The 14,235-nt window shown below is 44.9% G+C and overlaps 1 protein-coding gene across 1 annotated transcript in view; it reads left to right on the plus strand.

Annotated features, from left to right (window-relative positions):
- Positions 1-13,296, plus strand: part of NECAP2 (NECAP endocytosis associated 2) — a 111,790-nt gene extending 98,494 nt beyond the window's left edge. The window contains exon 8 of the mRNA XM_078642847.1: positions 9,072-13,296. Within this exon, the coding sequence (XP_078498973.1) occupies positions 9,072-9,120 (49 nt within the window). The 3' untranslated portion in view covers positions 9,121-13,296. The remainder of the gene's footprint in view (positions 1-9,071) is intronic.
- Positions 13,297-14,235: the final 939 nt, after the last annotated feature.

Raw genomic sequence — 14,235 nt, forward strand, 5'->3', positions numbered from 1 at the left:
TAAGTCCCTTGTATGTTTAATATGCTGGCCTAATGCAAGTTCACTGGCATGAATTGTGGTATGAAAAGTACTGGAATGCTAAAACTCCCAATAGTGTAGCCAAGCACTGTTTCAATAGAGACATCTGGTAAGGTTGTGTTCGGCGAGCGATGGAGGATTTTGAGTTGAGTAACTTAGATGCTTCTGCCTTCCCCTTTTTTTCCTCTCTTCCTACCTGCATCTCCCTCTCTTTTATAAGTGTTCTGTCTAAATGTGGGTTCTACTCTCAGGCCCTTTTAGGTACCTAATTGGTTCACTCTCTGTGTACATTGAGGATTTATTACTCCGCTTTTTGTTATGTCGCCAGGTCAGTGGCTGCTCTCTTTCCCTTTTCTCCAACCTGCGGCCATATAGCACTGCCTTTCAGTGTGTCCCAACGTGAGACCATAAAGTGTTTACTTTCACTATATTTAACCTGGGACCATGTTGCACTGTCTTTCACTGCATTCCAACGTGAGGCCATGAAGCATGTCCTTTCTCTATGCCCAACCTAAGGCCGTGTTATTAGGTCTCGCCTAGCATTGCAGCGCATGTGCTGCTCACTTTACGTGGCATGCTGTATTAGGGTATTTTTTAGAAGTGGTGTGGAAGCCCCGTCCATATTTTTCATTGGCTGGCGTCATCATGCATGGTAAATGCTGGCTTTTGATTGATAGTGAGGCTTCTTAGTCCCTCCTTGTTACCGCCCTGTCTCCTTTTGTGACCGCCCATCAGGACTGGATCTATTACTTGCGGCGTTATACTGTCTCCTTCATTTAGTCAGTAAGCACTATGTTTTTTTTCATTCTGCTTTGGCAATGGCGACAGCTTTTGTATAAAGCGCATGCGGCAGCCATGCAACTTTATTATTACATGCGCCAACAATATGCTTTTCTTTTTAAATGTATATGTTTTTATAAAGTGTTGCACACCAAGCTTTGTATTCATGGCGGCTGCACACGCATCTCCCGCTTCGGCGTTAGCCACGGCTCTTCCCTGGCATTGGTTAAGACAGAGGTGGGGACAACGAGACTAACAAAATTGTTTCGCTACCTATTTAGAAAAAAAAATTGCAACTGCCCCCTATCGACTGATGATTCGCTCCTAGCAACCAGCGAGGAGAGCTCTCCCAGGGAGGGAGGGACGCCCTTCACCTAGTCAGCACGGAGCGTCACGCTCTAAAGGGAAAAGGGCAGGGACGTACCAGCAAAGCGGGCGAGCAGGGGATCCTTTCTTGTAGGATTGGGACCCCACTCACTAAGCAGAGGGAAGAGACTCTCGCATTAAAACAAGGACACATGCGACCTAGAGTGATGCGTTGGACAGCCACACCCTCAGGCAACATGGCCTCGCACATAGGGAGTAAGAGGAACAGCCACCCCAAAAAGCACCCTTCAAAAGTGACGAGGGCGCAGCAGTTCTAGCCTTGTATATTAGTCTCCATCTAGGACAGCGAACAAGTTAGTATTCCAGCACGCCATCCGCCCTTCCACTTTAAAAACAGCTGCCATCCATTGCAGCACTCGCCTTATAAAGGGAGAGCGTCTTGTACCTCGTAAAGCCCGACAGAGAGACTGCTCCCATCGTGGACAAGTAAAACTCACGTATGTCAGACAAAGGATCTTTCATGCAAAGTGTACCTCAGAAAAATGTCGCCTACAAGATAGGAATGCCTTTACTACCCTTTTACCTGAGGTGAAAAACCTTTTACTGTCCTCAAAATGAAATTTTTACCCCTGACAAAACCCAACAACTGCCTGCATTTAAGGAAGGAGAAGGCAAGACGTGTGTCTGTTGCCTGGCCTGTATGAACTCTTTGTTGGGATGGCAGGGATGCAGTGCGAGTTTGAAATTGTTGGAGACCACAAAGCACGGCTGGGATTGTGGAGTCATTTCAAGTGAAGTGTCATAGGCTGCAGCCCCTGGCCCAGGCTGCAGCCCCTGGCCCAGGCTGCAGCCCCTGGCCCAGGCTGCAGCCCCTGACTCAGGCTGCAGCCCCTGACTCAGGCTGCAGCCCCTGACTCAGGCTGCAGCCCCTGACCCAGGCTGCAGCCCCTGACCCAGGCTGCAGCCCCTGACCCAGGCTGCAGCCCCTGACCCAGGCTGCAGCCCCTGACCCAGGCTGCAGCTCCTGACCCAGGCTGCAGCTCCTGACCCAGACTGCAGCTCCTGACCCAGGCTGCAGCTCCTGCATCATGGTCATCCCCCATCTCCGGCACAGCACCACCGAGAGCATCCCATATAGCAAGAACTGCTGGTAAATCGATTGTGAGCTTTAAGTCCTCAAAGGACTGCAGTGGTCCTCCAACATATAGTTCTCCTAGCGTCTTGATACCCAGTGTCATCCAGTCCATCACTTGCAGAAGTACCAAGATCCAACCGAGGGGCATCCATGGGGAGTAGGGAGTTACCGTTTTTAGATTTTTTTAGGTATTGAATCAGTGTTTGGCCACATCCTTTGGCTAGGAAGGAATATGCAAACGCTGGCGTAACCAGAGGTGTAAATGTAACACCTGTGGGCATCCCTTTTGTTGGATGTATTTGCCTCACACACCCCGAAGGATGTCATGCTTCATCATCGGCGGTTGCTCCTCGTCGGGGGGGCGGTGCAATCCCCGACGGGCACACCTCAAAGAGGGGCACTTTGGCGGAGATCTTTTGTATACAACTGCCCTATGGTGAAGTGTGGGTGTGTGGGCGGGGAGGCAACTGAGCCCGAGGTGAAGGTTAAGATGCAGTAAGAGGTACCGGAAAACAATTTTATTCTGGTGGTCCCCCTATTGCAGTTAAAATCGTGAAAGCAAGCTCACTCAGTGTCACCTCGTTAGGTAGAGTGACCTATGTGGAGCTCTGAAAAACAACAAGTGGTCAACATGTTTCTCGCAAATGGATTACTATCCTGCGATTCATCAGGACCTTAAAAAGTGAAAAATAATAAAGAAAATTAACTCAATAACATGCTAGTGTCATGTATATGGTGTGGTATGGGTATACAGTTTACCTCAATGGAAAGTCCTATGCCTAGAGTATGAGAAAGAAACCAAATACACATTAGTAGTACATTTCTCATTAGAACAGCAAGGATTGCCAACGCCAGAATGTGAACATAAGGAAGCATGCTTGGGGCAGTGTAGGAAATTGTCACTACCTCTTCATGCCAGGTGGTTTCAGCGTGCAGTGTGGTGTGCACACACACTCTAAAACTATATCGGTGAGGGGGTAAAGAGTTAAAAACAGTTATAAAAAACAGCAGGCAACTATACAAACACCATGTTGGCTCAGAGCGGCATCATGAACCTTGATTGAGTGGCAACACCTAACACTCAGTGTGCGCTATCAAACCTAAGTGGCTCACATGGTCATGAAGTAATTAACGCCGGACTCACCTAAGGGTTAAGGGCTAAATACCACATGAGTGATCGGCGGGTCAGTACATCGGGGTAAGCCTTCAGACTTGGCTGGAAAATAGACATGTTACAACAGGGGTAAAGAAAACGCTTCGCAAAGTTCAGATTAGGTTATAAAGTGGAAGCGCTGCACAAGATTTCATACAGCCGATATTGAATTGGCTGGGAAGTAGGCATGTTACACCTAAGGTCTGGAAAACACTTCGCTATGTTCAGGTGTATTTAAATTTATTTTATGTTACAACGCAAAAGCGCGGCAAGAAGTTTGGCAAAAAAGATAGGAGAAAAGAGACAATAAGCCGGTATTAGAGCCTCCACCAGGCCAGGTCTCGTGGTGTGTCCACATATTATAAAGAGGGGAACGCTCCGCTTTGCTCAGATCAGATTTACAAATGGACGCCCTGACAAAATAATTAAGGAAGTCGGTATTAACCTAGTTGGGAAGTAGACATTTTACAACAAAGGTCTGAACAACATATAGCGGTGTTCAGGTACGGTTTGTAAAGCGGAAGGGCTGCACAAGGATTTCAGGAAACCGGTAAAGCAGCCTCCAACCCGTCATGTCTCAAAGCGTGCCGGCTCAAAAAAGGGGGAACGCTCCGCTTTGCTCAAATTAGATTAACAAATGGACGCGCTGACAAAATGATTAAGGAAGTCGGTGTTGACTTTGTTAGGAAAATAGACATATTAAAACGGAGGTCTGAACAACATGTAGCGGTGTTCAGGTACGGTTTGTAAAGCGGAAGCGCTGCACAAGGATTTAGGGAAGCCGGTATTGCAGCCTCCAACCCGTCATGTCTCAAAGCATGCCAGCCCAAAAAGGGGGGGGTTCGCCTCTTACCTCACTCTGCCCGTGTCCGCGAGGGATCACCTACCCATCTCCGCCGAGCTCGGATAGATGGTGTAGCACTCGCGGAGTGTGTCATATACCATCTACATGGGACACCGTTACCACCGACGATATTGATGAAATCACGTGACCATTTAGCCTAATTTAATACTATAATTACATAATTTTATACATTAGTTAGAAATCACGTGACCAACTAGCCCCTTGCCGTGTACATAATTTTATATATTAGTTATGAATCCTGACAGATCAACTTAAAGTTTTACCTGGGCGCCCATCAACATTGCCTTTAAATTTTAAATTTTGACTTAACACATCTGTGCGGAACAACCCGCGGGACATCAGCCTTAACCATGCCTATATTCATTATGCACACGGACTCTACACAGTGGTATTCCCATTCTACAACCCACACGTAGTTTACATGCACTTGCACTTGCCCCATGGACTTCGTACAATACGGTCCCTGGTAGTACCTTTGCACAATCTGTTTTCTGGTAAATCCAAGAGTAGTTGATATTCAGTGTTCTCAGGAACTAATCATGAATAACCTGTGAATATAACATTCTGTCCCCATATAACCGATGGAATAAACCTTTAATCCCATGCATGCTAGCTTTCCACATGATTTACGCGGCCCATTTGACTATTACATCATGGCCGACCCATCAACCGCCCGAGTCACATGATTTTGGCGATAGGCGGGTCCCTAATCGAAACCCCCGAGCCGGGCTTCAATAAAAACAAACTCCGCGAGTGCTACACGATCTATCCGAGCTCGGCGGAGATGGGTAGGTGATCCCTCGCGGACACGGGCAGAGTGAGGTAAGAGGCGAACCCCCCCCTTTTTGGGCTGGCATGCTTTGAGACATGACGGGTTGGAGGCTGCAATACCGGCTTCCCTAAATCCTTGTGCAGCGCTTCCGCTTTACAAACCGTACCTGAACACCGCTACATGTTGTTCGGACCTCCGTTTTAATATGTCTATTTTCCTAACAAAGTCAACACCGACTTCCTTAATCATTTTGTCAGCGCGTCCATTTGTTAATCTAATTTGAGCAAAGCGGAGCGTTCCCCCTTTTTTGAGCCGGCACGCTTTGAGACATGATGGGTTGGAGGCTGCTTTACCGGTTTCCTGAAATCCTTGTGCAGCCCTTCCGCTTTACAAACCGTACCTGAACACCGCTATATGTTGTTCAGACCTTTGTTGTAAAATGTCTACTTCCCAACTAGGTTAATACCGACTTCCTTAATTATTTTGTCAGGGCGTCCATTTGTAAATCTGATCTGAGCAAAGCGGAGCGTTCCCCTCTTTATAATATGTGGACACACCACGAGACCTGGCCTGGTGGAGGCTCTAATACCGGCTTATTGTCTCTTTTCTCCTATCTTTTTTGCCAAACTTCTTCCCGCCCTTTTGCGTTGTAACATAAAATAAATTTAAATACACCTGAACATAGCGAAGTGTTTTCCAGACCTTAGGTGTAACATGCCTTCTTCCCAGCCAATTCAATATCGGCTGTATGAAATCTTGTGCAGCGCTTCCACTTTATAACCTAATCTGAACTTTGCGAAGCGTTTTCTTTACCCCTGTTGTAACATGTCTATTTTCCAGCCAAGTCTGAAGGCTTACCCCGATGTACTGACCCGCCGATCACTCATGTGGTATTTAGCCCTTAACCCTTAGGTGAGTCCGGCGTTAATTACTTCATGACCATGTGAGCCACTTAGGTTTGATAGCGCACACTGAGTGTTAGGTGTTGCCACTCACTTAATCAAGGTTCATGATGCCGCTCTGAGCCAACATGGTGTTTGTATAGTTGCCTGCTGTTTTTTATAACTGTTTTTAACTCTTTACCCCCTCACCGATATAGTTTTAGAGTGTGTGTGCACACCACACTGCACGCTGAAACCACCTGGCATGAAGAGGTAGTGACAATTTCCTACACTGCCCCAAGCATGCTTCCTTATGTTCACATTCTGGCGTTGGCAATCCTTGCTGTTCTAATGAGAAATGTACTACTAATGTGTATTTGCTTTCTTTCTCATACTCTAGGCATAGGACTTTCCATTGAGGTAAACTGTATACCCATACCACACCATATACATGACACTAGCATGTTATTGAGTTAATTTTCTTTATTATTTTTCACTTTTTAAGGTCCTGATGAATCGCAGGATAGTAATCCATTTGCGAGAAACATGTTGACCACTTGTTGTTTTTCAGAGCTCCACATAGGTCACTCTACCTAACGAGGTGACACTGAGTGAGCTTGCTTTCACGATTTTAACTGCAATAGGGGGACCACCAGAATAAAATTGTTTTCCGGTACCTCTTACTGCATTTTAACCTTCACCTCAGGCTCAGTTGCCTCCCCGCCCACACACCCACACTTCACCATAGGGCAGTTGGATACAAAAGATCTCCGCCAAAGTGCCCCTCTTTGAGGTGTGCCCGTCGGGGATTGCACCGCCCCCCCCGACGAGGAGCAACCGCCGATGATGAAGCATGACATCCTTCGGGGTGTGTGAGGCAAATACATCCAACAAAAGGGATGCCCACAGGTGTTACATTTACACCTCTGGTTACGCCAGCGTTTGCATATTCCTTCCTAGCCTTCCCCTTCTCTTCCCACTCTTTGCAGGAACAGTTCAGCCCCCCGCTTTGTTAGCATAGACCACCCACGGACACATGCTGTAACTGGACCTTCCACTCCCTTAAGTGGTAACTAGTGTCCGTTGATCTATTGATCTCTCTCCCTCCTTTTGATAAACACATCCTTTGGCTCCCAGCCCTGACCTTCTTGGGTTCTAGGATCAGCTGGGATAACCATGGAGACGTGGGTGCATTCGCATCCACCCCGTACCACCCTAAAATCTCTCCGCCATCCAACAAGTCACCCATTTCATCTGAGCCGCCAGATAATACAACTCTACATCAGAGGCTGCAAGGCGTCCTTCGAGGCTAGGGCGATGAAGTTTTACGAGTGGCCCTTATTCCAAATCAGTTTCACCAGCAGTGAGTTTAGTTCCCTAAATTTACTTCTGGGTATTTATTATGGGTAGGGTAGCAGAAATAGAGTAGCCTGGGTAATGCTTCCATTGTGGTCACCACCATTCTACCCATCACTTCTGGGGGCGGGACATCTTCCAGAAGCCCAACCCAGCTCGGAGCGCCATTATGATCACTTTCCCGACATTACACTCAAGGATTGTTTCGATAGAGTTGAACTCCAAAGTAAATAAACGAGGACTGTTCTCACCTAGGCCCCTCGGGGTCCACGTCACGGCATGTGCTCCCATGGGTCGTAAGGGGAGAAGCAGGTTCTCTGGCAATTTCCCTGCTGCCCAGACAGAGCCCAAAGCCAACCGAGAGGCCCTGGCAACATCCCTGTACCTATCATTAAGAAAAAGGAGCATGTCATCTGCGTACAATGCTATATGGTGTATCTGGCAGGCAGGCACTTTGTGGGCCCGCTCCAGCGCAAAAAAGGGGGAAGGACCCTCTGGTTCTGCAGGCTCTTTCAGCCAAGATCCTAAGGACATGATGCTGCTGCATTTCAGTGTACCACCCCCTGAGGCCTCATGACTGCCACCTTTCCCTGTGCCTCCCACAGAAAGGGGTGCTTCGTGGAACGCGATGTACTTCCACTGAGTGTTTTCTGGTGCTCTGCTGCCTTCATTTCTGTATCTCTGTCAATGTGACCTATGTGCATTGGGATATGATGCATCTGAGTTGTTTCTGCAGTCATTGTCTTATATTTTATCCCACCAAAGTCACTCGTGGGCTTCAATGAAGCAGAGTACCAGGTTTCGCTGACAGGACATCACGCATCATTTGACGTCCGATGTCATCACAAATTTAATTAATTGTACAGTACTTAGGAGCAGCTGAGGACTACCGGACTGAGAAATTAGGGTAGGCAAGGAGTGGAAACCCCTGAATTAATTGAGCTTTTAGAGCCCTTGCTTTCTGTTCTTTCTGCTTCTTGCATGAATCCTTGAGAAAAGGGGGCTCGACATGCAAACCAGTGGTCGTAGCTCCTGTTCCTGGCCACCCTAAGTGAAGTCCATGCAATTGCTCCAGCTGGAAGCTGAACTTTCTGTACTAAGCTTGGCTTTGGTGCCAGCATTCTGCTATCCTCATTTCACTGTCTGATCTGTCTAATGCTTCTTGCGTAAGGCCACAGTCTCTTCTGCATTTTTGTCTGAATCCTGCCAGAATTTCTCTGATCTGAATATTATGTACAAATGACGATTGTGTTATATTCCGGTGTTTCTTTTTCCTTCGTCTCTCTCTTCCAAGGTGTAGGTTTGGTATTTTTTGCTGTTGAATACGTCGAATTAATGGTGATTCTATTTAGAGTTGTGCCTTTGCTTCTGGAATGTATCTTTTGCTCTAGTATCATTGCGGTACGTGTTGTGCTAATGCTAGTTTTGTTACAGCCTTTCGGCCAACCTGTGCTAATTCTGGCTGTTACTGTCCTTTGTTTCTGCTGCATTCCTCTATGTTCCCACATCTCCCTCCGCTGAATAGGCTGTGCTCTTAGTGGTCTCTTTCACAGAGAATGTCTCTTTCCCAGTGTTCTCTTCGCTCGAGTGTTTGTGCTGGGGCTGCTAGTAACTATAGACCTTGCTACCTTCTTTTTCATGTGCCTCACTGTCACTGGGTAGACGGATGCATACCTTTCGACATTATGTGAACACAAAACACCCTTCAAACTAAAAAAACACATGCCTGATTTTGAAACTCGTGGATAAATTAAGAGTTGACTGATCTTCCTGTTTTTTCCTAGGACGGCACCTGGGCAGACACCAGCCAGCACAGAATGGGTGCACTTCTAAATTGGACTCTTGTGTTCCACACCATAATGGCCTGCGCTGATGGAAGATACAGTCTCTTCTTTACGGACCAAAAGCAGGAGGGAAGTTACCCAACCTTCTCCAGTGATGGCGGAAGGACGCAGCACTTCCTTACCTAACATTCTTTTAACATTTTCGGGCATTCATGCAAATTATATTTTTTGGGGGCGGACTTGAAAGTTTCCACAGTATGAATCCAGAAAGCACCTTCTTTCAGAGCGGTACCCACTGCCATGGTTGATAATTTGATTAGTTTCTCCCCTTTTGCTCAGTTCCCACCTCTGTAACTGATGGAGAATATCGAGCTGTTAGAGATATGCAGGCAGGCGGAGGGGATCAGCTCCTTAATCTTGTCTTTTGACGGCCACTAAAGTAAAGGGACCTAGGCTGGCTTGACAACCTGCTCTTGGTGGAGGTGAGGGGGCTGTAATAAGGATATGATGGAGTGCTGACTTTGTAAATTAGTATTTTTCATTAAGTGGACGCTCAAACAAACCTAGGATGTAGTTGAGTCAACCCTAGGTGTGGCCTATAGGGCAGAACACTGAGAATGTTTTAATAAAACTTTATATAGTGTGTGATATTTTATAGGTTAGAGTGGGGCTGGAGCTAGCTCTAATGCTTTATGCACAGTCCTTGCAGTGTCAACATTTTAAATCCGATTTTTATAGAACTCACTGTGGTTGCGGTGCATCCAAGTCAGCGTATACCTCTGTCTCCTAAATGTTGGAAGAGATGAGGCATCAGAAGTGAGTGATACCGTAGCCTCTATGATTAGACATTTACTGATATTCTGAGGGAATTACTTTGTCAGTGTGTTAATTAGCCACTTGAACCTAACTTTAGAGGGCCCAGGAAGAGTGGGAGTTAAAACTGCCTGAAAGGACTTTATTGCAGACCTTTGGTCAAACAGACCCCAGGCTTTCAACTTGATCCGTGCCTCATGTGGGTCACACCATACATAAGACCATTTTCAAGATGAGGTGCAGTGCATATGTTAGGAAGTCCTTTGTTTCGGGGATTTACGTTGGAATTAGACTGTCATGATGCTCATGATTCTGGGTCTATTTAAAAGGAGTTGTTAAATTGAGACAATCCTTCTGATTTTTGTTTCCTGACCCTTTTCTACCCTGTAACCTTCTTATTTTTTTATTTTTAAAAGACTAGAACAAATCTATGCAATATTAAATCTTGTAGTTTGTATCCTCATTTTTGAGGTGCAGTTATGCAGAAAGGTTACTTAGGGTGGGTGTAGACCAATTGCCTGTAGCATCTCCGACCACACGGGCTGTTAGCTGTGCTGCTGTTTTGTAAATTAAGGTGGATGATCTTCAGAGCTTCAGTAGGCCTGGGACAGTGGCTAGCTCCTTGGTGTTAGATGAGTCCGGCAGCTCAGTATATGATGGTCCGACTAACAAGTCGTGGTTTTAAATAAAATTCTGTTTTATTGAACTGGGGCACATTTGCAGTCCTGATGACAATAATTATATGGAGCTGGAAATAGTTTGACCGGGGAAAGTTTACTTCGCAGAATTCTTTTTTGATCACAGCAAGTTGAGTCACTCTTCTTCCTTTGATTCTTGTCTACAGATCTGCATGTGTGCTTGTCTGCTACATTCTGCACTGGCAGAATGTAGTGCAGTGGCGGCTCACCAGTTTATTAGCTATGATATGCATTTGTTTTCCAAGATGTCTGGATCCCAGGGCTTGTTCAGCCAAGTGGATCCTCGTGTAATCTGGAGTAAACTGGTGAGACTACAGTGATGCTCCTTGGTCCGTTCTTTGAAGAACACCACCTTCTGATGATCTAGCTACGGCCATTTTGAAGGAGCCTTCTGTGCGCGTGGCTAACAGTAACGGTGTCAACTAAACCAGTATGAGGCATGATTTTAGAAAGTAGCTGGCAGCGCATAGACACAGCTGCTTTAATTGGCAGCATTTAAATGGACCAAAGAGGTGTAGGTGCTAATGCTCTGTGCATTCCCACTCCAAAAAGTGCTCTGCTGCATATACAGAAAAAAATCTGAATTGTCATCAGTGCTAGAGTCAAGCAGCCGGTGTCTTCAGATCAAATATCCGAGTCGGCAAAATCATAACAAGACATGTAAAAGTAAATTCTGCAACTCCAGTTAGCCTCTATCATCAGTTTTTATGTAATTACGTATGAATATTTATTTTACCCTGGCAGCTGGGAATTATGAGGCTGAAGGGTGGTTTTTATATATTTTTTTGTGCAATCTGCAGGTTATAATGCCTGACTAAACTTTTGATAATTGTATTGAGCTGTGTGTTGCATTCCATTATTTTCTCAACTTTTCAGCTAAACTGGAAACACTTTTTGGTTAAATAAGCAAAATAGCAGTGGACAATGGATTATTTGGCAACTGTGCCTAATCCAAATTTACACTGAGAATTCAGAGGTTGTGGTATCACAGAATTCGTATGGTTGTAATTGTAAGTGCTGACCTTCAAGATACTGCGTTCAATGTATTAAAAACTGGGACTTGTTGGAAGGACTTCCTTGTGACATGGGGCTATTTGTCTGCTATGTACTAATGAGTAACCATGAGTACGATTTGAGCCCATGTTCAGTCAAGGGTAGATGGGGAAATGGGTAGATTGATTGGGGCTGTCACAATCGGAGGTCCCATCTGGAATTTTTGGGCCCCCAACCTATCTATTTATTGGAATTTAAATTCCCCATCCCCTACAAAGCACTTCTATTTTGTAGTTTATCTAACATTAATTGTGGTCTACTTCTGTCAGCCATAACTCCATAAAGCTAAGGGGCTCAGGAATCTTTCCTTATGATCCAATGTGTTGTGTCTCAGGCAAGCTCAAAGCAATAGAATACCTTCCTTCTTTTGGTGGAAAAGAAGAAGCCTTCAAAAGTGGTCTTCTTTTAATTTCGTTCCATTGTTTTATTTTTAACGCTGATTTATTTGCCTGATCCGTACCATCTAGCTTATATTTTTGGAGAGATTTGGCTGAACCTAAAACCGTCAATATCCAGCAGTGCAGCTGTAATTTGGTATCCTCTTTCCTCATCTTATGTTGCAGGAAAGAGTTGTTTTTGCAGCAGCAGTTAGTCACAGACTCCTGTTGGGATCTCTTTGGGGTGGATTTAACCTGTTAATTTGTTCGCACAGCCCTGCCATCTCTGCAACTTGTATTTCCCTCTTTTAGCACCCTAGTTTGTTCACCAAAGTGCCTTAAACAGGGAGTCCTAGTTCTCCTTTTGACAATCTCTTTAGCAATATGTACATTGGAGTAAACTGATGTGTATCAATTTAAATCGCAGTAAACCCAACAAATTGGTAATCGTTAGGCCTTACCAATGTAAGAAATGCTGCTAAACTTATGTGAAATCCAGAATTTAAGCAAACGTTTACATGTTTCTGTCTGTAGGAGCAATTATTCATGAATTTGGGTATCAGACAATCACTCTAACAGCTTAAATGTGCTATTTATTGGTGGGTGATCTTTAAAATGTCTTTAGGAGCTGGTGTGGGATGCTGACATATGTTTGATAACTCAATTTTTGCTACTCAACTTTGTTATAGTATTGATTATGTATAAAGTTTTTATGCCACTAGGAGTAGACATTTTATTCCTTATGTCCTAATGTCAGAGCTCCCGTTGTCCCTAATACACTTGCCACAATCATTGATAATTTTGTGACCCATTGCTGGAGTTTTTAGATGTCTAATTTCTCCTTCAACTGGATACTCTTATTATTCTTCTGCAATTTGCTGTCGACTTTAGGCTGTAATTTTACATTCATTTTTCAGATTTCCGCTGTCAGTATGGAGGGGAGACACCTTAAACCGGTCATGATTTCCAATGTGCATTAGAATAGAGAAGTGAAAATGTGTTTACCTTTCAAGTCGCAAACTCACAGCTACAATATGATGCAGCACTTGTTTCCAAAGATGATTGTAATATGATGGGGCCCACAGCTTCTTATGCTACTCCAAGTTTTGCAAGGCCAACAAGCCAACCATGTATTGTACGTACAATAAGTTGTCAAGGCAATTTGACAGATGGGTTAGCAAATGATGGTGCATTTAAGAAGATTAACCACAGTGAAATAAACAAAGTACAGTTATTCATGGCTAACACAGCTTTATTTTATTAAACTCGAACAGTTTTCTTTTGTTTCATCTCTCTTTCTTTGACAATTTGCCATATGCCTATTCTCCTGTTGTTCTTTCACTGTCTTCAGTGGAGCTGGCTGAGTGTGCCACGTTTAACAATTCGGATGCTGCTGGCAGTGAGTAGATAGAGCACAAGCTGCAGCTCTGAAGGTAACTGCCTTTGTATTTTACTGACTTGTCTCCTCCTTACCGATAATTTAGTCATCTCAGGCTTCCTCATACATGGGGCTTGCAGTGTTCGATTTAACCAAATACTTTTTACATAGCCCATTTGTCTGAGAGATTTCGGGACAGTTGATGTTGTGTCCATCATCTGTGCATCATTAAACATTCCAAGCTGATGAACAAAGTGGCTTTTATTTATGTGTTTAATCCTCGAGCTAACCTTCTCAAGCATGACCAGCAAAACTGAAAGGTCACTCTTACGACCTCATACAGTACTGATGGGAGATTTGTCCAGAAACATAAATGCTGGTCAGCCTCTCCTCAGCTGTGTCTGGAGTTCCATGATCTGAACGAAATTACTTAATGGGAACGGATACGAGGTCCTGTTGAGAGCCCCTATTGAGTGGTGTCCTAACTTCCTCTCAACACTTCTTGACCCTATACAGCCTGGCTTGCAGTAGAGGGCTGTCCACATTAAATGTTTATATCATTGTTTTACCTTAGATGAGGCATTCTGTGGTGGTCAGCGGGCCATGATCTACATTGCAACATCTCAAGGTATTTTCGGCCTGTTAGTAGCAACTTCTTCTTAGACTGATAACTGTTCATGCAAAAACTGAAACTCTTGCCATGGCTATCCATGAAGAGATATTTTCCCAAGTGTATCTTGTTCGGACGGATTTCCCCATGCGAAATTTCCTGTATGCGGTAGTAGTCCACTGAAGAAAGGAATGTCACCTGTTTACACAGAACGACAACCGAATATTTCATTTTC

This window comes from Lissotriton helveticus, chromosome 5_1 (genome assembly GCF_964261635.1).
Source record: "Lissotriton helveticus chromosome 5_1, aLisHel1.1, whole genome shotgun sequence".
Classification (NCBI taxonomy): Eukaryota; Metazoa; Chordata; class Amphibia; order Caudata; family Salamandridae; genus Lissotriton; species Lissotriton helveticus.